Below are 23,742 nucleotides of genomic sequence, written 5' to 3' on the forward strand. Positions count from 1 at the left end.
TACATACAGAGACATTAATATCGTAGCATTTGTTTATCTTTTTTATATTTGAAACAAATTGTTAAAAAGTTTCTTACATACTGCGGATCTGATAAGTACTGGGGAGCGACAAAATATTGCGGAGGAAAATTACAACCATCGTCCAAACAATGGCGGCGCCCATGGATCGATTGAACAATCTTGGACTTGAAAATTCGGACATAAATGAGTCTTTGTCAAAACAAAATCAAGAAATATGTAGTCTGTGAGCCAATTCAATGATTAATACGGATCCATTAATACTAATGACTTAATTAAAAAAAAAAAAAACACGTTATTGCTGGGGTTTTTTTAGACTAGTTTATTATTTTATATTAAATTAACAGTGTCTGAGTTAGTCCGAGTACTCTGACTGTAAGAGAGCTAGACGGACATTTGGACATAAATACGCTCTCATTACAGTCAGAGACCAAGTTATGTATTTTTTTGGCAATTCCCGACAACTAAAAAGTTGGCAAAGATGTCCGCTCTAATATCACAAAAATCCTATGTTTGACGTTAAATACCTTTACATCGATCATTTTCGAGTTAATTGATTAAAAAAAATCCACATATTAATCACTATTACACACACTACAGAAAGCAACCCGACAGCACCCACATTCAGCTAAGCTTCGGCAAACTCCGGACAGCAGAATTCTAAGTTCGCCGACCTATATCGTGACGTTGCGTCACATGATCGCCCACTCAGCCATTCCGTCTACTAGGCGGAATTTTTTTTTTTTCTTTTCTTTTCGTGTGTTTTTTTTTTTTCTGTTTTTTTTTTTTTTTTTTTCGCCCAGTGAGCGATCACATGATCTACGTCATGAAATAGGTCATCAAGCTTTGTAATTCTTGCAACGGAGTGTCACGAAGCGTAGCTGAATGTGGGTGCTGTCGGATTTCTTTCTGTACTATGTGTATTAGTGATTAATATTTAGATTTTTTTTAATCAGTTAACTCGAAAATGATCGATGTAAAGATATTTGACGTCAAACATAGGATTGTTGTGATATTAGAGTGGAGATCTTTGCCAACTTTTTGGTTGTCGGGAATTGCCAAAAAACTACATAGCTTGGTCTCTGACTGTAATGAGAGCGTATTTATGTCCAAATGTCCGTCTAGAGTACTCAAGCTATGTCTGAGTGTGACACACACACACAAACATATATGCTAAATGAAGGACTTTCCTTTGGCACTGTCACTAATCCCAACCCTAACTATTTATTATGTGTATTTATAATGTTCTTGGTACGTGAAGGCTCCAAAGGAAAGTCAGTACGGTTATAGAATATGTCCGCCACCTAAGTACAACCATTTACTATACACTAAATAACGAATCTGTAATTTTCTATGATTTTAACTACTCTGACGATTACTAAAATAAAGCCAATAGCCTGTTCAGACATTTGTACATGTTTTTAGCCCTCATAATGTTTCCGAATCGGTCATTTTACATCAAGTTAACCGCCATTTTGATTGTCGACTTCTTACAAATGCCACGCTATGCCGTGACCTGATACCGGTCGGTCTATTGTTACAGAGGAGTGTTGATAGCCTACATGTCTACAGAGTGATTAGGGTTAGCAAGGGGAGCTGGGGTGGCTGCCCCCCTCCCAATAAGTCTTAATGTCCATAGACTCAAGTTAATTTGTTTTATTTTATTTTAGGAACTTTGCCTTATTTTGTGTTTTATTTCAGGAGCGATTAGGGTTACGGTCGATTGGTTAGGAACATAGGGTCGAGTGATTTTCTGTTTTACTTTATTTTAATTTAGGAACTTTGTCGGTCGATTGTTACAGAGGAGTGTTGATAGCCTACACGTCTACAGAGTGATTAGGGTTGGGGGGACTGGGGGGGGCTGGCCCCCCCAATAAGTTTTAAAGGAGTGGACAATTAAGGCATTTGGCCTGGTATGCATATTCAACAATATATAATAAACATTATTGCTTAATATCAACATGTATAATCATATAGTTAATTAATAAAACAGTTAAATGTGAAGGCTATTATATATAACGGGCACAGCCATTTTGTACCATTTCAGTGAGTATGCCCTCTGGCGAGCTGGTGGTTATGTAATATCTAACGTGTCACATCAGGAATTAGTCTTCAAAGTGAAGAAACAAAACATACCTGATTTTTGGAGATGCATCGCAAATTTCGGTAATTATATCCATCCTAGTAAGCCAGCACCAATTATATATTTTTCAATACACAATAAACCACCATTGTCAGTGTTAAAATAACTGTATTATGTTTCGTACATAAATTAACCCACGTACTGAAACAATAATCGGAGTGTTTTCTTGGTTAATTGGTCTTTTCTTTCTGTGGCCTTTCTGTGGTTCCTGGTTGGCAGGTGTATATTCAGACGGTCCCCAGACACTGTGTCTAGACACACTAAAAAGACGTGCCTCTTTTATGAAGATCATAGGGTATTGTGTGATAACAGCACGGATACACCTCAAATCGTAATGGACATTACCAACTGCCCTGCTTTATTACTGTAAGTAATTCTGTAAAAGCCTTGATTAAGTAGACTTTCCCATCTAAAATCACAAAACTGACCAATTACGTTGTCCCAAAGAAAAGAAAAGTATCACTTGGGTATCATGAGTGGTAGTTTTTGCTCGAATGTGCCCTACCAATAGGCCTAATAGTATGCATTTTTTCTTTGGATTTTTTAAAAAGGAAAAATACTATAAACTCCATTTCGTTCTATTGATGTAACCTGAAATATATTTAGTTAAATAGTTTATTATAGTATCAAGTCATTTATGTTGTTTTACAAGTCAGGTTGATGAAAGAGAAGCGCCTTAAGCTTGTCGTAAATTAGAGCGTTTGTTTACACTGTGCATAGAGAAGATGGACGGAGCTGACGTCACTTCGCCCCAAGCTATACCACCGGATGTCACAAAAACGAAACAAAATGGCTGCCCCCAGTTAGCAGGAATAATCATGTTTTTTTATTAACTCTAAAATTACGCGTTTTTCATTTGCTAAAGTGTCAGTATGTGTTGGTGGTCCGGGTATGCATCTTTCCAACACATACAGCTCTTGTTTGAGTTGACCCTACCTTTAATGTCCAGAGACTCGAGTTAATTTCTGTTTTATTTTATTTTAGGAACTTTGTGTTTTATTTTATTTTAGTTGAGAAGAGCAAAAGTAGATGGGTTCAAATCCCGAGATATTTATTTATTTTTTTTTTTTTCTTATTTTTTTTTTCTTAATAAATTATTTTACTTTCTTTCTTTTTCCCCCACAAAAAACCATGCCCCACTTTTTTTAAGAATCCCCACCAAAAAACCCCTACTTTTTACAGGATAAGTGTCGGACAGATTCTATAACCGCTCTGGAAAGTTCTACCTGTAGTCTAGATCATGTTTGTCTCTAGTGCGGGTCACACATTAAGTCAATACTTTCGTTAATATGCAGGGCGAGTTGCTTCCCTCTATTTAGCAAATTTTGTATGTTGTCGTTAGAAGATTAATTTTGCTAATAATGATGCAAGTACTTCAATCAGGATTTAGTGAGTACAGTAAGTTATACATTTTTGGTTTGTGTGTCCATTTATTGCACTATATCGGTTGAGAAATGGTTGAAACATGGTGCCACAAGTTTTGAATACTAGCTATATATAGGGTATGTAACATTATTCAGACGTAGAAAGAACTACATTTTCTACGTCCCTTCGGACTAGTTTGTCTCTAGCACAACTACAATGCCATTCAAGAGGTAGACGGACATTTTGATGGTTATAATTACTCTCAGCCAGAGATAACTCCATAGTGAAAACATGGAATTGCTGTCTACGACTGGGTAGGCAAAGATTCCTGCTCTAAATTCTAATACAACAATAACCCTTTGTCAGCCCTTTACGTTAACTTTTCAATATAGGACTAGAACTAGGAACTAGATGGTACCTACAGGTATTTTTTATAACAGATAAAAATCAACCTCCACTGAGGGGATTCGAGCCACATGCTCTCAGTATGAGAGTCCAGCACTACCAACTGAGCTAATAGGGAAATTCCCACTAGCTACTGCCAGTAGGAGCACTTTATACCTACACTACTACATACTCCCCCCTCAAGTGAAACTACGTCCCAGAGCTGTGGGCCAGAGGCCCTGTATTCTTGTGTTTATACACCCAGTCCCTACGTCAGCTCCAAATGTAACTGATAAAAATCAACCTCCAATGAGGTGATTCGAACCACAGACTCTCAGTACGAGAGTCCAGCGTTCTACCAAAAGAGCCAGTAGGGAAATTCCTACTAGCTACTGTCAGTAGGAGCACTTTATACATGTACCAAAACTACTACATAGATCGTGCAGAGTGTGCATTTTACGGTTGCCCAGTTACCCCAGACAAGTGAAAACAACATCATTGGATTATCCGAAATGTAATGTTTATAACAACCAAAAAGTTATTTTTGATAATAATTAAATTGACTGGTTTACCGATACATGTATAATATGCAGCCAAACCAATATGTGTTTTCTGGGGAAATTTGGGGGCCAACCAGTCTATTAAAATAAAAAGTATTCGGAACATTTCGGCCGATTTTGTTTACCAGCATGCAACTACATTGGGAGTGCTTGATTGGAACTATTTCACTATCTGCCAGACCAGAACCAACTAAAATTTCACTAGCCCACCAAAATTTCTACTAGTCCGCCAATCTATAGAAAAATATATTATTATTATTGTTTAACAATATCATAATATACACTGTCTTCATTTAGTAAACTAGTATGGTCGTGGCAGTGAAATGAAAGATGGATGATATCTCCAGTAAAGGATATCCTTGTGAGTCCTCCTATAGACGGGTCACTGGATAGAGATTCACAGAATAATGCATCCACTATATAAAATGCGGAGTCGAGGATTCGATAGAAAAATAATAACAATAATAATAATTTTAAAAATAATAAATAAAAATTACATTCAGTCAGAAAAAGCCAAATCGCCAGTCGGACTGGTAGTTGCATTTTTTAATTCGTCTGTCAGAAATTTTGCACCCCTGTTTGAAAATGAAAATATCTGAATATTGACTAAATCAGAATTTGTATCAGTGTGAGCTCTGGTACAGCAAATCATATTACAGCTATGACAATTGCTGTCTATGCCACTGTTAATTTCTAGCCCTGCTTTAAGACACCTACTATGGGTGGTTGGTTAACTTTAGTGTTGAGTCATGTACTGTAGCCATCAGTTTAATTGTTTTTTTTTTACCAGGTGTCTGAAGGAGTCGTCTCGCTACACCTGTCCTCGGTGTAATGTCCGCTACTGCTCACTAGCATGTTACAGGAGCGAGAAACATGGAGGCTGCTCAGAAGCTTTCTACCACGACTGTGTTGTTGAAGATTTGGCCGATACTGCAGCAAGGTGAATAATTATACAAAATCAGTCTGCATTACATTGTTACAGAATTGATTACAGGGGGAGGGAGGCAGTTTTTATCTTGCCTTTACATTTCCAAAGGTGGCATCATCAACGTTTGAGTTAAAAGTTTTGTGTTTTGATCAGTTTCTCATAAACTATAAGTTCTAGGTCAATGAACCTGTTTTTAGGCCTAAAACCAAATATGTGTGTTTCAGGTTTTATCCTTGAAAACAACACAGTAGGTAGGAACTTTTTTTTATTATTATTATTTTTATTTTTTATATCTATTCAGACCAAGAAACTGTAATCAGCTGAGGTGTTCTGAATTTAGTTTCCTGATTGCCAAAAATCCGGGATCATGATTTGGTTCAAAACATTTCAGGGTCGCTACATAAAATTAGGGTAGGTCGGGAAACTGGAAACACACACATATTTGTTTTAGGCCTTATAGTGGCACCGACGTATGTACATCACACCAAAACGTTTATGCTAGGTCAGACGTATAATTCCGTGGTATTCTTGTTTAATATACCCAGCATCAATAAAATATACTTGTTAAAATCACGAGTGCATGGAACAAGATAGATGCTGCAGACTCAATGGGCATAAAATAATAATTATATAATGCCTTCTCCAATTGTTAAAGTTTATTTTGTTGAACTACAACGCAAGAGCACCTTTATTTGTTAATTATCAGCTGTTAGGTGTCAAACATTTGTTAATTCTGACACATAGTCTTCAGAGGAAGCCTGCTATTTTTTACCATTAGCAGAAAGGGATCTTTTGTATGCACTTTCCTCAGACAGGACACCACATACCACAGCCTTTGATGTACCAGTTGTGAAGTACTGGATCGGATGGGGAAAAACCCCATGGAAAGAATAGGTCCACCAAGAGGATTCAATACACCGAGTTGGTTAGATATCAAAGGCTGTGGTATGTGCTATCCTGTCTGTGGGATGGTGCATATAAAAAAATCCCTTGCTACTACTAACGGAAAAATATAAATGTTTCCTCTCTTAACTGTGCCAGAACTAACGTTTCACATCCAAAAGCCGATGTTACATGTAAATAAATGAATGTGCTCTTGTGGTGTCGTTAAATAAAACTGGCTCACACATTCATTCATCTTTCTCATTTATCACCCTCTGCCTACCATTCTCATTATCTTAATATTAAAAAACTTTACAATTTCTTCCACAATTTCAATTTGTTTCAACCCTTTCTGTCAGTTTACTCCGACTGTCTTGTAAACTGTCCACACTACCACCTACATGTCTCAGTTTCCTCCACGGTGCAGTCTTTGTGTACTTCCCTGCACCCACCTGGCACCCTTGTCCTCTGCCGCTAATAAAACTGATCTGATCCACGACATACCGGCCTCGGTGGCGTCGTGGCAGGCCGTCGGTCTACAGGCTGGTAGGTACTGGGTTCGGATCCCAGTCGAGGCATGGGATTTTTAATCCAGATACCGACTCCAAACCCTGAGTGAGTGCTCCGCAAGGCTCAATGGGTAGGTGTAAACCACTTGCACCGACCAGTGATCCATAACTGGTTCAACAAAGGCCATGGTTTGTGCTATCCTGCCTGTGGGAAGCGCAAATAAAAGATCCCTTGCTGCCTGTCGTAAAAAGAGTAGCCTATGTGGCGACAGCGGGTTTCCTCTGAAAATAGTGTCAGAATGACCATATGTTTGACGTCCAATAGCCGATGATAAGATAAAAAATCAATGTGCTCTAGTGACGTCGTTAAATAAAACAAACTTTACTTTTTTTGATCCACGACACTAACTAACGGCCACCGGTAGTAGGAGAGCATAGTATATAGTTACAAGTGCCTCTTAATAATGCCAGAAGTATCAACTAAAAGCTGATGGGGAATGACAGGTGCGTGACACGGATAGCCACACGAGACAAGTACCTGTTGCAGTTGGAGAGATAAGGACTGGGATGTAGAAGTGGACAACAAAAGAAGTTGAAAGATAGGAGGAGTTTACGGGAAGAAATGAAATGGAATTCAAAGTAGTAAAAGCAAATGGGGCAGTGGGAGATAAAATTAAAAAAAACAAAAAGACTAACTTTTTTCAGTTTGTTTGTTTTGTTTAACGACACCACTAGATAACATTGATTTATTAATCATCGGCTATTGGATGTCAAACATTTGGCAATTTTGACATATAGTCTTAGAGGAAACCCGCTACATTTTTTCATTAGTAGCACAGGATTTTTTTATATGCACCATCCCACAGACAGGATAGCACATACCACAGCATTTGAAATTCCAGTTGTTCACTGACTGGAACAAGAAATAGCCCAATGGGCCCACCGACTGGGATCGATCCTAAACCGACTTCACATTAAGCGAACACTTTACCATATGTCCCACCCCTATTTTTTTCAGCTTCATGTTCTTGTCACTAGGTGATAGAAAATCTGTGTGTAGTCTGATGGTTCATATGGTCAATTCTCATTGGTGGAGCCATTGGGTATGTCCCATTTCAACTTGTATCAGAATTTGAGATACGTTAGTCATCCAAGCATCAACAGAATTTACCATTTTAATTTTGTTTAACTCAAACTGACCAGTTTGTTAACCCAAATTTAAAAATGTTTTTACAGGCTGCAAATTTAACATAATTTTGTATTTCAGCGAATCCCAGATTTTTGGTCGAAAACTTAAGATTATGGGTTGGAGCCCCAGAATATCTGCATTAAAGGGCATTTATAATTCTGGTGGAATCCTTTAAAAAAAGTGTAAGTTTCTAAAAAGTCACCAGTTTGAGTTTAGTTCAAGCCGTATTTTTGTATTTGTAGTTCTGATGATCAGAAACAGGTTATGGACATCCTGGAACGACAGAAAGTTGTAGCACAGGAGGAGGAAGAGGAATTGAATGAAGTGGGTAAGTACACTAGAAAAGAGAATCCAGGTATGTAATGTAACTCATTCAGTACTTGGCATACAGGAAACAAAATGTTTCTAGAATGTTTCAAAAATAAAAAAAGCCCACCCCAACCAATGTTTGTTAGTACCGGTATATACACCTGTGTATATATCTATCTGTCTGTTTATCTATCCATCTATATGTCTATCATGTTTTGTCTCTCTCTTTGTCTATTTGTCTATCTTTTTGTCTCTTGTCTGTCGTTCTGTCTGTTGTGTCTGTTTATCCATCCATCCATCAATCAATCCATCTATCTACATGTATGTATCTTCATCTCAGCTTATTTGTAGCTAGTTGATTTTGTACTCCATATATCTCAGTATACGGTATATCATAATTAAAAAGATTGTAAAATCTCAGCTTATTTGTAGCTAGTTGATTTTGTACTCCATATATCTCAGAATACGGTATATCATAATTCAAAAGATTGTAAAATCTCAGCTTATTTGTAGCTAGTTGATATTGTACTCCATATATCTCAGTATACGGTATATCATAATTCAAAAGATTGTAAAATCTCAGCTTATTTGTAGCTAGTTGATTTTGTACTCCATATATCTCAGTATACGGTATATCATAATTAAAAAGATTGTAAAATCTCAGCTTATTTGTAGCTTCTTGATTTTGTACTCCATATATCTCAGTATACGGTATATCATAATTAAAAAGATTGTAAAATCTCAGCTTATTTGTAGCTAGTTGATATTGTACTCCATATATCTCAGTATACGGTATATCATAATTGAAAAGATTGTAAAGCAGGGTACAATATTTCACGCGAACCACCGTTCTGTTCGCGTATTGGCTACGCAAAATTAAATTTACGCGACCGCAAATCGGTTATGTCGTGACCTGTAGACGTTCAGAAATTAAAACTTGCAGACTTCACGATTACAGTAAGTTTATTCATGCAGACATACTACTAGTATTCCGACAATTGTGTTAGACTGATTTTTAGATACTTGATGTGCAGCGAACCAGTAGCCAACGTTAGACTGATTTTTAGATACTTGATGTGCAGCGAACCAGTAGCCAACGGTATATTGCAACGGTTGTAACTTGTGACCGAAGACTCAGTATAGAGTCAAGCCAAAAGTTTTAAAGAAATGTGCACGGATCGCTAAGGCGCCTAAATTACCTGCTGCTATTCTATCTCTAAAGGAATATATGTAGACATAATATTGGATTGCCTATAATTGTAGAAAGGTTAAAAACGGTTTTAACGTAAACAAAAATGCAAAAATGTCACAAAAGCTGAAAAATACTAACATCGCATAATGAGCTTTAAATAACAAACATTTGGAACGTCACTGTAGTATAGAAGTACCAGCGATAAAGTGAAAGTAGCATCACCACCGCAAAATATCGATGTCAAATTGTGGTCTTTCTTTTTATGTTATAAGATTTATGTTTATTAACCTAATCATGCACCAATTAGTAGCCTGTTTTATAGTTCAGCGGAACTGGATATTTGTTGCTTGGGTTTTTAGTGTGTGTTTTTTTGTGTTTTTTTCAGTCTGCTATATACTAAATTTTACATATCAGTGACAAATGGTAGCCTTTATTTGTTATTTATAAAAGAAAATTATTAGTCTAATCATACACCAGGGAATGGGCATTTTTCCTCCAAATGTATTTATTTTGTTTCAGTACTGGGCTGATATTTAGTCATTTTACAATAGCGTTAACTTCCGCAAGCTGCACAGAGGTTATAGAATACGGTGGCCCGATGTCCGAGGACAGTGGTTTTTAGATTCGGGCAACTAAAAATTACTTTTTGTGATCCCGATGGCAAATGGTGAATAATAATAATAATAATAATAATAAATCTACAACGCTACGATCGTACGAAAACAAAAGAAACATCTGCAAGTCACTTCTTTCGATTTGCAAGCATTAAAGAAACTGTTTTATAAAACGTTTTCTTTTGTATTTTGTTTTAACTTTATGTTTGAGCTAAAAATTATGTATTTAAATATAATTTCAACGTAACTTTGAGGTAACCGATCAGGTAATCCACAGGTTACGCACATATAATTCACGTAACCGAACAATTGGTTACCTAGGTAAAAACCACGTGAACCAACTTCCGGTTACCTCAGATTTCGAAATATTGTCCCCTGTAAAGTCTCAGCTTATTTGTAGCTAGTTGATATTGTACTTCATATATCTCAGTATACAGTATATCATAATTAAAAAGCTTGTAAAGTCTCAGCTTATTTGTAGCTAGTTGATATTGTACTCCATATATCTCAGTATACGGTATATCATAATTGAAAAGCTTGTAAAGTCTGTTCTGGGTTTTTTCAGAAGACCAGATTGACCTTGAAGAGAGATTATATGGCCTTGACCTCGGTGAGTTCACATCTACATGTTACCAGCTCGTTTGATTTTAAAGTCAACGTTCTGGTATGAAAACACATTTTAATTGAGTGACATTATTGTAATCAGAACTGCTTCCTGTGTTTTATCTCTGTGTATGTGAAATTTGTAATTACATTTTATATTTGAATAATAAAGCAACGTTCATTGTAACTTTATTATGTTTTATCATTGGTTGGTCATTAGATGTCATTTTTATTTATAAAGGGTAGATAACGTTGCTTATCAGCTTGACATCATTTCTGAAATTGACGTCATATTATCATCTCCTTCATTATGTTTGAAACATTTTGACACAGACCTTATTATTAATAATAAAAATTTATTAAAATATGGATAATAAATAAATTATTACACTCATTTGCGAATTGTACTGATATTACAAAACTTGTGTTTGGATTCGTGTATCATCATCGCTTCTTGCTCGTGCAGTCAGAGCTCACACTGGAATAAATTTTGCTTTAGCCAATTTTCAGATATGTCAAGTTATTCCTTGAAAGTGGTTAATTTAAAGAAAAATGTATTAGCCGTAGACTACATTTTGTAGCCACTTTGTATAACAATTATCAGTTGGCTAATTTGGCAGTGGACAGGGTAAACCCTGGCAGTACAAGAATCCTGACACTCGTTTTGTAACATCTGTACGACACACAGGATCGTATAGTAGTCTCTATCTAACAATCATTGTTCTGTTCAGTGTGGCTAAACTCGGCACAGTCGTGGTTGTTAGCCTTTAGTTTTATCTGTTTACAGATGGTGACAGTGCTGAGATCTGGAATCGACTGACAGAGAAAGAGAGAAACGAGTTTAATCAGATGTTGGAGGATGGGCGACTGGCCAACCTCGTGACAGTGTGGACTCCGTGGTGGAATGTTCAGGTTGGTCAGGGGCAGTTACAGGGATGATTTTAGGGAGGGGGTGCTATGGGGGAAAAAGGCATCTATAGTATACTCTTCAAAAGAAGAAACGCAAAACCACATTGTCGTAACATTTGGAGAATTGATTTAATTATTGAATGGTGAGTCCGATAATTACCAAATGTTGCAGGATTGTTCACAATTCACTCTAGTCCATTGTGAGTAAGTGATAGGACACACCACCAAGGTCAAGGTCATCTGGAGTCAATACCGGGTGTGGCCTCCGCGTGTGTTGACAACTGCCTGGCACCGCCTGCCCATTGAAGCAACCAGAGTACGGATGACGTCCCGGGGGATGGTGGCCCACTCGGCCTGCAAGGCTGCTGCCAGCTCGGGCAGGGTCTGGGGCTGTGGTTGTCGCTGTCGGAGGCGTCGGTCCAACTCGTCCCATAGATGCTCAATTGGGTTCAAATCCGGTGATGTCGATGGCCAAGGAAGGACATTAATGTTGTTGTTCTGTAGGAAAGCCGTTGTGAGATGTGCAGATGAGGCCTGGCGTTGTCATGTTGGAACACTGCGTTGGCGTTGGCCATAACAGGAACGATGTGTGGCCGGAGGATCTGGTCAATGTAGCCCTGTGCATTCAGGTTGCCCTGCACGTGGACCAGGTCAGTTCTGCCAGTGTGTGAGATGGCTGCCCACACCATGACACTACCCCCGCCGAATCTGTGACACTTCCTGCACGCAGTTTGCCGCATAACGTTCACCACGACGCCTATACACGCGACATCTTCCATCATGATTCGGAGCAGAAATCGGGACTCGTCACTGAACCACACCTGTCTCCATCGCAGTTGAGGCCATTGTCGATGAATCATGGTACCACTGCAGTCGGAGTCGACGGTGTTGTGGTGTTAAGATGACACCTCGAACTGGACGTCTGGCACGAATTCCTACCTCACGTAGGCGGTTCCGTACGGTCTGGTCGGATATCCTGCGCAAACCTGGTATTGCTGCGGCTGTGGAGGTGGCAGTAGTCAATCGTTCCCGAAGGTGGCGTACCCGGATGTAGCGGTCCTGCCCGGGGGTAGTGACCCGTGGTCGACCGGATCTAGGGAGGTCACGTGTTGATCCATGTTGCTGGTAACGGTCCCACAGTCCTGGAGATGGTGCTTGGGGACACATGGAATGCCCTGGCAACGGGCCGTTCTGGATTCGCCTGCGTCTAGTCGGCCGATGGCATTGTTTCTCTGCGGTTCACTGAGACGTGGCATGTCCTGGATTGTCAACTGTCGGCCAGATACAGAGGCCAGGCAAGCGAACACCCTGCACTTTTATACTGTCGGTGTTCATGTTGCACGTGCAGACAACGCACGTGCAGTGGTGACATAGTTTGCACGTGGCTGCGTTTTTGCGAATATTCACATTTTGGAACTTTATTGTACAGTAGCTGCGTTTTATCGAATGTAACCGTGGGAATGTGTTTGGGACATGCAATGACCTTATATTCACAAAGCATGAACCGGTAGGAAACATAAAATCGGAGTTATAACCCATTTGTACCCTTTTGCGTTTCTTTTTTTGAAGAGTATATTTTAAAGTACATGTATACTATCATGCTTTATATAAACACATCCTTTCCCTGAAAACACCCAGTGAACCAACATATTAAATCTTTTCTGGTAAAAACAAAGAACTGATTTTTATCGATACATTAAACCAGGGGCATAGGCTATGGGCAAGGATGTGTGTGTTCAGATGGCCCTTACCCAGGAAGGAAGGAAATGTTTCATTTAACGATGCACTCAACACATTTGATTTACGGTTATATGGCGTCGGACAGATGGTTAAGGACCACACAGATATTGAGAGAGGAAACCCACTGTCACCACTTCATGGACTACTCTTTATGAATTACCCGCAAGGAATCTTTTATATGCATCATCCTACAGACAGGATAGTACATACCACAGCCTTTGTTATACCAGTTGTGGAGCACTGGCTGGAACAAGAAATAGCCCAATGGGTCCACCGACGGGGATCGATCCTAGACCGACTGCACATCCAGCGACCGCTTTACCACTGGGTTACATCCCCCCCATACCCTAAAACAGTTTGTTACAGTGCAATATTAGGCTATGCATATACGTGCCTAGGGTAAATGTAGACACAAAAGGGTCCATTAGGTTAATATTCAACCCCCCCCCCCCCCCCAGGTCTTGACCACATTACGTTCCTCTAAACACTGAATTTTTAGGGCATTTGGGATACATACCCCCCCCCACCTGTCTATGGGATGGTGCATATAAAAGATCCCTTGCTGCTAATCGGAAAGAGTAGTCATGAAGTGGCGACAGCAGGTTTCCTTCCTCAATATCTGTGTTGTCCGTAACCATATGTCCAACACCATGTAACCGTAAATTAAATGTGTTGAGTGTGTTCTTAAATAAAACATTTCCTTCCTTCCTTTGGTTTTTTGATTTCATTAAAACTCATTTCACTGAAGCAAAAGTTGATGTTATTTTCTAATGCTTAAATTAACATTAAAACAAGTATACTAGAGTCCTGCTTTAAGAGCTTTAAGGTATTTATTTGTAGAATAAAGAGATGGTGTTAGAAGTCGATGTTGAAGAAAAGCTGTTACCTGGACAACCGCCCATTGTTGAAAACCTTCCGGATATTACTAAACTGCTAACAGTAAGTACAATGTTTGATTTCAAGCAGACCTTCAGAACATAATTTTCTTCAGGATTTATACCCAGATATTACACGTTTGTAAAACAAACTTTTGTGTACTATTTCTTCAGAATTTATTACTCCAAATATTACTAAGCTTTTAACAGTAACTATTCATATAAACTAAATCTCTGAACATATTTTACCCCAGTATTTATTATAATATTGACATATATATATATTAATGACTAAACTGCTGACAATAAATAGTTTTGTATGTGAAGCTTTTCTATGCTTCTTCTTCTTCAGAATATGTACTAAAACAAGGAAGTATAAGTTATTTAATATTATTGTCACATTGAAAATATCTCAGATTTTGTATGTTAGCAGAGCAAAACCAGCTTCTTCCACAAAGAAGTATAATTTAATAGGCTTTTGGTTGACAGATTTAAAGGTCTAAAATTAAGAAATACATTTTCTTATTTTTGCATATTTTCAAATAAGCATTTTAAGATCAGGTAATATGTCTTATGATTGAATTGAATGCTCTTAGTAGTTTGTTTTTCGATCCCCGTCGGTGGGCCCATTGGGCTATTTCTCGCTTCAGCCAGTGCACCGTGACTGGTATATCAAAGGCTGCTAATCGAAAAGAGTAGCCCATGGGGTGCTGACAGCGGGTTTCCTCTCTGAATATCTATGTGGTCCTTAACCATATAACCGTAAATAAAATGTGTTGAGTGCATCATTAAATAAAACATTTTCCTTCCATTTGACTTTAATTACACAGTATGTATTATGATCTTGATCTAACTACACAGTCATGGGACAGCATTGTTTCTCAACTGAATTCACTTTAAAGAATGAATTAAAATATCATCTGGCACTAATTATTTCAGTAATACTAACTTTCTGTGTTGTTTTTCTTTTGACAGAAATCACATCCATCCTCCGATATTCGCTATAACATGGTGAATGTTTTGTATTCTTATGCTTTTGTGTGTAGACTGCACAATGGAGGCCATGTGGATTGTCCGACTGATGCAGTTCAGGTATTTATATATTGTCTATCACCTTTACGAAGTAAACAGTCCACTTTCAACAATAAAGATATTCTTGACCAGCTTATGGAAATCACAATGACTCATTTCAGAAATCAATTTTTTTTTTTTTTTAAGCAAAACTAATATATTGCAATATATGTATATTTATTATTATTATTATTATTATTATTTTATCCCTGGGTGGGATGTAGCCCAGGGATAAGAGTGCTCACTTGATCCACGGTCGGTCTGGTGGCCCATAACTTTTATATCAAAGGCCAGGATATGTGCTGTCGTATCACACGATCCTTTGATGCCAATGACAAAGACAGCAGGTTTTCTCTAACGTCGATGTGTTACAATTTTCAAATGTATGCTATCCAATAGCTGATGATTAATAAATCAATGTGCTCTAGTGGTATCATTAAACAAAACACCCTTTAACTTTTGCTGTCCATCTCCACATGCTAATCCTCATCTCTCCAACAGTATATATACATACACACATCCTACTAGTAGAGAATGAATGAATAAATAAATGTATAACACCCCAGCACAAAAATGCACATTGGATATTGGGTGTCAAACAGGGTTAAATACACGAATACAATTATTTCAATTTTTTTTTATATAATTATATGGGGTAAAAGACAACAATACAATACAATACAAATATGAAGGTAGGTTAAAGCCAAGTCTGTTCTAGCCTGTGTGATACACACACATTTTTTCTTGTTGGCAGGACCTGCTGGCTGTGTGTAGAGTTCTCGACCAGACTGTGGTGTGTACCAGTGTGGGAGAAGCCTTACAGATGTGTCTAAACAATGTACAGACAGTAAGTGTTATGTCTATACACAGTACAGACAGTAAGTATTGTGTCTATACACTGTACAGAGAGTAAGTGTTGTGTCTATACACTGTACAGACAGTAAGTGTTGTGTCTAAACACTGTTAAGACAGTATTGTCTAAACAGTACAGACAGTAAGTATTGTCTAAACACTGTTCAGACAGTATTGTCTAAACACAGATCATACAGTAAGTGTTGTTCAAACATCATACAGACAGTAAGTGTTGTCTAAACATGGTTCAGACAGTAAGTGATGTGTCCAAACATCATACAGATAGTGTTGTCTAAACACCGTACAGACAGTAAGTGGTGTTGTCTAAACACTACAGTGTTGTCTAAACATGGTACAGACAGTAAGTGATGTGTCCAAACATCATATAGACAGTAAGTGCTGTCTAAAAACTGTACAGACAGTAAGTGGTGTGTCTAAACACAGTACAGACAGTAAGTATTGTCTAAACACTATACACAGTAAGTGTTGTCTAAACACTTTACAGGCAGTAAATGTTGTCTAAACGGTACAGACAGTAAGTGTTGCCTAAACACAGTACAGACAGTAAGTATTGTCTAAACACAGTACAGACAGTAAGTATTGTCTAAACACAGTACAGACAGTAAGTATTGTCTAAACACAGTACAGACAGTAAGTATTGTCTAAACACAGTACAGACAGTAAGTGTTGCCTAAACACAGTACAGACAGTAAGTATTGTCTAAACACTACAAATGGCAAGGTCTGTTTTTGTTGTTAAAAGTTACGCAGAATGAAAATTATAGTCCAACTGGTGATTATGTTTTCCCCATTTAATCTAACAAGAATGAAAATGGTCTTGAAAAATAGGCAAAATTTAAAAATCAAAATATATCTCAAAGTGAGTGTGTATTGGTTTTCAATAAACATATTTCTTTGTTTTATTTCCAGAGTTGTACCCGCTGGAACGTGACGTCCGAGTTTATGCTGAGTGTGATTGCCGATGTGAAGAAACTCATCTCCGGTCCTCACAAGATCCTCCCTCTCAACTTCATGTTGTCTGCACTCTCCGATATCATACACCTGTTGAAAACCGCTCACACAGCAATACAAACAGGTAAGAGTTGCAAGCATCTGACCAGGTCAAAGTTCAAAGTGCACACAACTTTTAATATTGAAGTTAACACTACCAGTTCTGACATTGGTGACTAGTGAATACTTGGTCTGGGCTAGTGGAAATTATCAACTGTATTACTATCAACAAACCTCTCAATTTTCTCTGATTTACTTTAAAAGTGATGGGTGGTAGTGGGAAAGTGCATATAAAAGATCCCTTGCTGCTTATGGAAAACTGTAGCAGGTTTCCTCTAGGATTATATGTCAAAAATAACCAAATGTTCAAAAACCAATGATTAATAAATCTATGTGCTCTGGTGGTATCGTTAAACAAAATATAATTTTAAAATACCCTAAATTAATTTTTTATTTTATTTTATAGTTTTTTAATAGACTGTATTTACGAATTTCAGATAGCAAGTGTTCATCATCAAAGTACAAGTATAATAAAAAGGTTTTGAAGAAAAGAATATTCCATGCGGACAAGAAAAGCAGGTTTCTTCTCAGTTGGTGTCAGAGATACGGAATGGCCGTTCAGGAGCTGGTACCAGAGATAACACTGGAAATGGGTGAGTCCGATTCAATACAGAAAAAAAGAGAGCGGAATTTCAAAATGTTTATTATGAACTGTTGTTAATTTATAGAAAATTGATTGGCAAACTACCATTTACCATTTAGGATTGTGTAGTGATCTCTGAAACTTGCTCAGTAAATTGTGACACGATACTGAAAAAACTTTTCCTTGAAACCAACCTCATTTTATCAGCATACATTTACTAAATAAATGAAGTTGGTTTTTTTCAATTCCTGGCTGAGTAGCCATAATGCAGTTATATCCTAAAATATTGATATCATTTGGAATTTGACAACTTGATTCTGATTGATCACTAAAAGATCACTACCACCTCTAATATATAGGGAGCAATGGTTGTATCTATCTACTGTTCTAATTTGCCACCAGACCCAATGGGAGCAGTATATTTTGACAGCGCCAGACTCGCCAGACCCCTCACCCAACATCAGTGTGTTATGGGTCCAAGGCACACACCCCTCCCCACTACATGGGAATTGTTTTAACAAACGCCACATTATATTTTATTTCATATCAAAAGCATATTCTTACCACTGAACGTCCACCTTTGAGAAATCCTGGATGCATTCCTTACCAGGGATCACCCTGTACATTGCCAAATTAGCCAAATGCCAATTTTAATACAAAATGGCTACAAAATTTAGTCTTTGGCTAATAAAAGTTATCTTTAATTATCCATATTTTAATCAATTTTAAGAAAATACTTTAAAATACTTTTTAAAACAATTGGCAAAATCAAAATTGTTCCAGTGTGAGCCCTGCTTACCAGTGTATTAAGACTGACTGACGTAGTGTATTTACTGATGTTTTTCTCTTCATTAAGATAAGACTGACTGAGGTAGTGTATTTACTGACGTTTTTCTCTTCATTAAGATAAGACTGACTGAAGTAGTGTATTTACCGACGTTTTTCTCTTCATTAAGATAAGACTGACTAAAGTAGTGTATTTAGACGTTTTTCTCTTCATTAAGATAAGACTGACTAAAGTAGTGTATTTACTGACGTTTTTCTCTTCATTAAGATAAGACTCTCTTCATTAAGATAAGACTGACTAAAGTAGTGTATTTACCGACGTTTTTCTCTTCATTAAGATAAGACTGACTAAAGTAGTGTATTTACCGACGTTTTTCTCTTCATTAAGATAAGACTGACTGACGTAGTGTATTTACCGACGTTTTTCTCTTCATTAAGATAAGACTGACTAAAGTAGTGTATTTACTGACATTTTTCTCTTCATTAAGATAAGACTGAATGTTTTATTTGACGACACACTTTACGGACGTTTTTTTTATTTTGACAGTTATTTATGACGTTTTTCTCTTCATTAAGATAACACTGACTGACGTAGTGTATTTAGGTTTTTCTCTTCATTAAGATAAGACTGACTGAAGTAGTGAACGTTTTTCTCTTCTAAGATCGACTGACTACAGTAGGCTACTCTCTTCATTAAGATAAGACGATTAGCAGCATTAAGGACTGACTGACGTAGTGTATTTACCGACGTTTTTCTCTTCATTAAGATAAGACTGAGGCAGTGTATTTAGCGACGTTTTTCTCTTCATTAAGATAAGACTGGCCTTTGTATTGAACGACGTTTTATGGATTAAGATAACACTGACTCGGTGTATTTACCGACGTTTTTCTCTTCATTAAGATACCCAGTTGAGCCTTGCAGAGACACTGACGTACTACTGACGTTTTTCTCTTCATTAAGATAAGACTGACTAAAGTAGTGTATTTACTGACGTTTTTCTCTTCATTAAGATAAGACTGACTAAAGTAGTGTATTTACCGACGTTTTTCTCTTCATTAAGATAAGACTGACTGACGTAGTGTATTTACTGACGTTTTTCTCTTCATTAAGATAAGACTGACTAAAGTAGTGTATTTACTGACGTTTTTCTCTTCATTAAGATAAGACTGACTAAAGTAGTGTATTTAGACGTTTTTCTCTTCATTACTAAACTGACTAAAGTAGTGTATTTACGAGTTATATGGCGTCAGACATATTGTTAAGGACCACACAGATGTTGAGAGGAACCCTGCTGTCGCCACTACATGGGCTACTCTTTCCGATTAGCAGCAAAGGATCTTTTATTTGCACTTCCCACAGGCAGGATAGCACAAACCATGGCCTTTGTTGAACCAGTTATGGATCACTGGTCGGTGCAAGTGGTTTACGGACCTACTCTTCATTGAAGACTGACTGTAGATTTACCGACGTTTTTCACTCATTAAGATAAGACTGACTGAGTCGTGTATTTGGACGTTTTTCTCTTCATTAAGATAAGACTGACTAAAGTAGTGTATTTACCGATGTTTTTCTCTTCATTAAGATAAGACTGACTGACGTAGTGTATTTACCGACGTTTTTCTCTTCATTAAGATAAGACTGACTGAAGTAGTGTATTTACCGACGTTTTTCTCTTCATTAAGATAAGACTGACTGACGTAGTGTATTTACTGACGTTTTTCTCTTCATTAAGATAAGACTGACTGAAGTAGTGTATTTACCGACGTTTTTCTCTTCATTAAGATAAGACTGACTAAAGTAGTGTATTTACCGACGTTTTTCTCTTCATTAAGATAAGACTGACTAAAGTAGTGTATTTACCGACGTTTTTCTCTTCATTAAGATAAGACTGACTGACGTAGTGTATTTACCGACGTTTTTCTCTTCATTAAGATAAGACTGACTGAGGTAGTGTATTTACCGACATTTTTCTCTTCATTAAGATAAGACTGACTAAAGTAGTGTATTTACCGACGTTTTTCTCTTCATTAAGATAAGACTGACTTAGGTAGTGTATTTACCGACGTTTTTCTCTTCATTAAGATAAGACTGACTCAAGTAGTGTATTTACCGACGTTTTTCTCTTCATTAAGATAAGACTGACTGAGGTAGTGTATTTACCGACGTTTCTCTCTTCATTAAGATAAGACTGACTGAGGTAGTGTATTTACTAACATTTTTCTCTCTTTTTTTTCAATTTGTCTACAGAAATGAGGTTGTCGGATGTGAGTGACGTGACGAAGACCAAGCAACAGCTAGAGGAACAGTGGGGAGGAGTGAAACCGAAACCGAAAACACAGTTAATACAGGAGATCGGGTGAAACCGAAACACAGTTAATACAGGAGATCGGGTGAAACCGAAAACACAGTTAATACAGGAGATCAGGTGAAACCGAAACTGAAAACACAGTTAATACAGGAGATCGTGTGAAACCGAAACACAGTTAATACAGGAGATCGTGTGAAACTGAAAACACAGTTAATACAGGAGATCGGGTGAAACCGAAACACAGTTAATACAGGAGATCGGGTGAAACCGAAAACACAGTTAATACAGGAGATCAGGTGAAACCGAAACTGAAAACACAGTTAATACAGGAGATCGGGTGAAACCGAAAACACAGTTAATACAGGAGATCGGGTGAAACCGAAACACAGTTAATACAGGAGATCGGGTCTGCAGAAAAAGAAAAAAAATCATTCATGCAAAGAACTGAAATATACACTGGAAATTTGGGTGAAGCTGCACAAGAATGTCATTCACTAGAGTACAAATATGGGTATATTATGGAAAAAAAGTCTTGAAATCTGTACATTAAGGCCATCTCAGATTTACTGAATAATGTTGCTCATATTTAGTATTCAATATCAGAACACTGCCGATTAATCAGCGAACTATTGAATGGAAGAAAAAAGAACTTGAATGAGACCATCAAACACAGTAGTTCTGTTGTTAAAGAAATATTGGGTCAACCAAACCGATTCCTGAAATCAAATAATGAAAACCATTCCACTACCCACAAACTGATAGAGATTGCTGTGGATGAGATGGTAGGAAGCTATGCAGCCCTCTACATTCACTTTTTCATCAAGGAGCCCGATGGCACTTGTATTTTTTTTTATATACATAGTATGAAATCTTTTGATTGCCAAATGAATAAAATGATCACATATGTGACCAAATCAATCGCAATGTAGAGGGCTGAAGCTATGTCATCTGGAGAAAAACTGGAAAATTTAGTTACCGATTTGAGTATGGGTGATACATATGAATGACAAACAGGCTCTGTGGAGTTTTTGTTATTGAACAAATTCTAGCAAGAAAAGTTTTACATGTAATAAATAAATGGTTGTTAAATACCAAAATTCACATAATTACTGATTTTTAAGGTTTTTTATTTCCCCAAATCAATGTAACAATGTCAAGGATTGGGCAGCCTTGAATCATTGACTTACAAAGTGTAACATATATATTCATATCCATACATACTCATGCCTGCGTAAGTTTTGATCTGAGGAGGAAAGAAAGGAACAAATAAGAATGAATAAAGGAAAGAAAGGAACAAATAATGAATAAATGAAAAAGTGGAATTTGTTGTTTTCTTTGGCTTTAAGTTTTTGTTTGAGTTTTTTGATGGAGTAAAAATACTGATAAGAAAAATGAGTACAGTTAGCAGACAGACATTTTACTGAATTTGTGTATCTTTTTTTCCTTTTTTTTATTTATTACTGTGTTCTATATATTCTGTGATATCAGGATAGCATTTCTCAGTTCTGGAGCACTAATTAAATTGACTGCTGCATGGTACCAAATGATCCACTGATATTAACACTGCCAAAGCCAACTGCTACCTATGGTGTATATGTTGACCGATAACAAACTCTAGATGATATGGTCGGATGTTTTCTAGTGGTGTCGTTAAACAAAACTCGCATGTTTAAATGAGAATCGTGCTAATTCTACCTTTGCACCATCTTCAAATTCTGAAACACAAATATTTATGCACAAAACACAGACGTTTTTTAATTATCTTTTTACACAAGATTATTCTGCACTTTGTAAATTTTGTGTCCAGTCAAACGGTTTCCACCATTCTGCAAATTCCAGAACCTTTCTTCTCTGGTCGTCAAAACTTTCCCGGTGTGGTTTTCTCCAGAGTTGTGGTTCAGCATCGATCATTCCACCAATTATCTCCTGTTGAACGAGACAAACATTTGCTAAAGTACTGTCGGAAATAGAATAAAAATGATTTTCGTCAATTATTTCTTACATATTAAACAGACAAGTAAATATCTATTTAATGATAGTCTACCTAATTTAGCATTTACTTGTTTGGGCGCTCATTGATGTTCAAGGTGGTGTTTACTCTTGAAATTAAGAGAAAGATGTCAGTAAACAGGTGATTTGTGCACTTTATTTCAATAGACTATAACAAAGTTTGGCCAAGGTATGTCAATTTCATTGCTGTTACAATATGTGAGGGACTGTTTTTGATGATGGTTTACCCCTATCCCTTTCCAAATAAAATATTTGTGGTCATTTATAAGTAACTTTTGAGCAAAACTGTCAAGAACCATTATACCGGTATTAAAGGTATCAATGTTTCACAATGACCGCTATTGCAAATCATTATTATTTTATTTTTTTTAAATAAAATTTTGATTTAACATTTAAAGAAGACACCTTTAACAATATGCCCATACATGATTATAGGAATTAATTTTATCTACTGGTAGAAAATAAATTTTTATTGGAGAATCTTTATCACAGCTCGCATATAATTATGATATAGAACCTTTAAATTGTTGCAAGATTGTGTAAATTTCTAATGTACTTGTATTGAATTTATATTCACTAAATATGCTGGTCATAATTAATAATTTATGCTGCAATGCAAAATAATCAAGTTATCTTGCAGTTTTAAATTAAAAGTTTGTTTAAGGGTAAATGACATTGACACATATGTGTTATAGTCTGTTCCAATAAAGGTCACAAATCACTTGTTTACTGACATCTTTAGTTTAATTTCAAGAGTATACCACCTGGTACATCAATGAGAGCCCAAACAAGTAAATGCTAAATTAGGTAGAGTATTATTGAATGGGCATTTACAAAATAT

At 36.9% G+C, this 23,742-nt stretch overlaps 2 protein-coding genes across 2 annotated transcripts in view; one reads left to right on the forward strand and one right to left on the reverse strand.

The window, feature by feature from the left end:
• The first annotated feature begins 115 nt into the window (after nt 1-115).
• LOC121386273 (zinc finger HIT domain-containing protein 2-like) lies at nt 116-22,007 on the forward strand. Its single transcript, XM_041517117.1, has 11 exons — nt 116-244; nt 5,261-5,410; nt 8,221-8,306; nt 10,659-10,703; nt 11,484-11,608; nt 14,186-14,284; nt 15,196-15,312; nt 16,046-16,138; nt 17,073-17,238; nt 17,651-17,806; nt 20,831-22,007. Exons 1-11 carry the CDS (start codon nt 150-152, stop codon nt 20,941-20,943), a joined length of 1,245 nt encoding a protein of 414 aa, XP_041373051.1. The 5' UTR covers nt 116-149; the 3' UTR covers nt 20,944-22,007.
• The window catches only part of LOC121386272 (CWF19-like protein 2), a 48,241-nt gene continuing 46,500 nt past the window's right edge, over nt 22,002-23,742 (reverse strand). The window contains exon 18 of the mRNA XM_041517115.1: nt 22,002-22,817. Within this exon, the coding sequence (XP_041373049.1) occupies nt 22,668-22,817 (150 nt within the window). The 3' untranslated portion in view covers nt 22,002-22,667. The remainder of the gene's footprint in view (nt 22,818-23,742) is intronic.

The sequence above is a fragment of the Gigantopelta aegis genome, chromosome 12 (assembly GCF_016097555.1).
Source record: "Gigantopelta aegis isolate Gae_Host chromosome 12, Gae_host_genome, whole genome shotgun sequence".
Taxonomy (NCBI): Eukaryota; Metazoa; Mollusca; class Gastropoda; order Neomphalida; family Peltospiridae; genus Gigantopelta; species Gigantopelta aegis.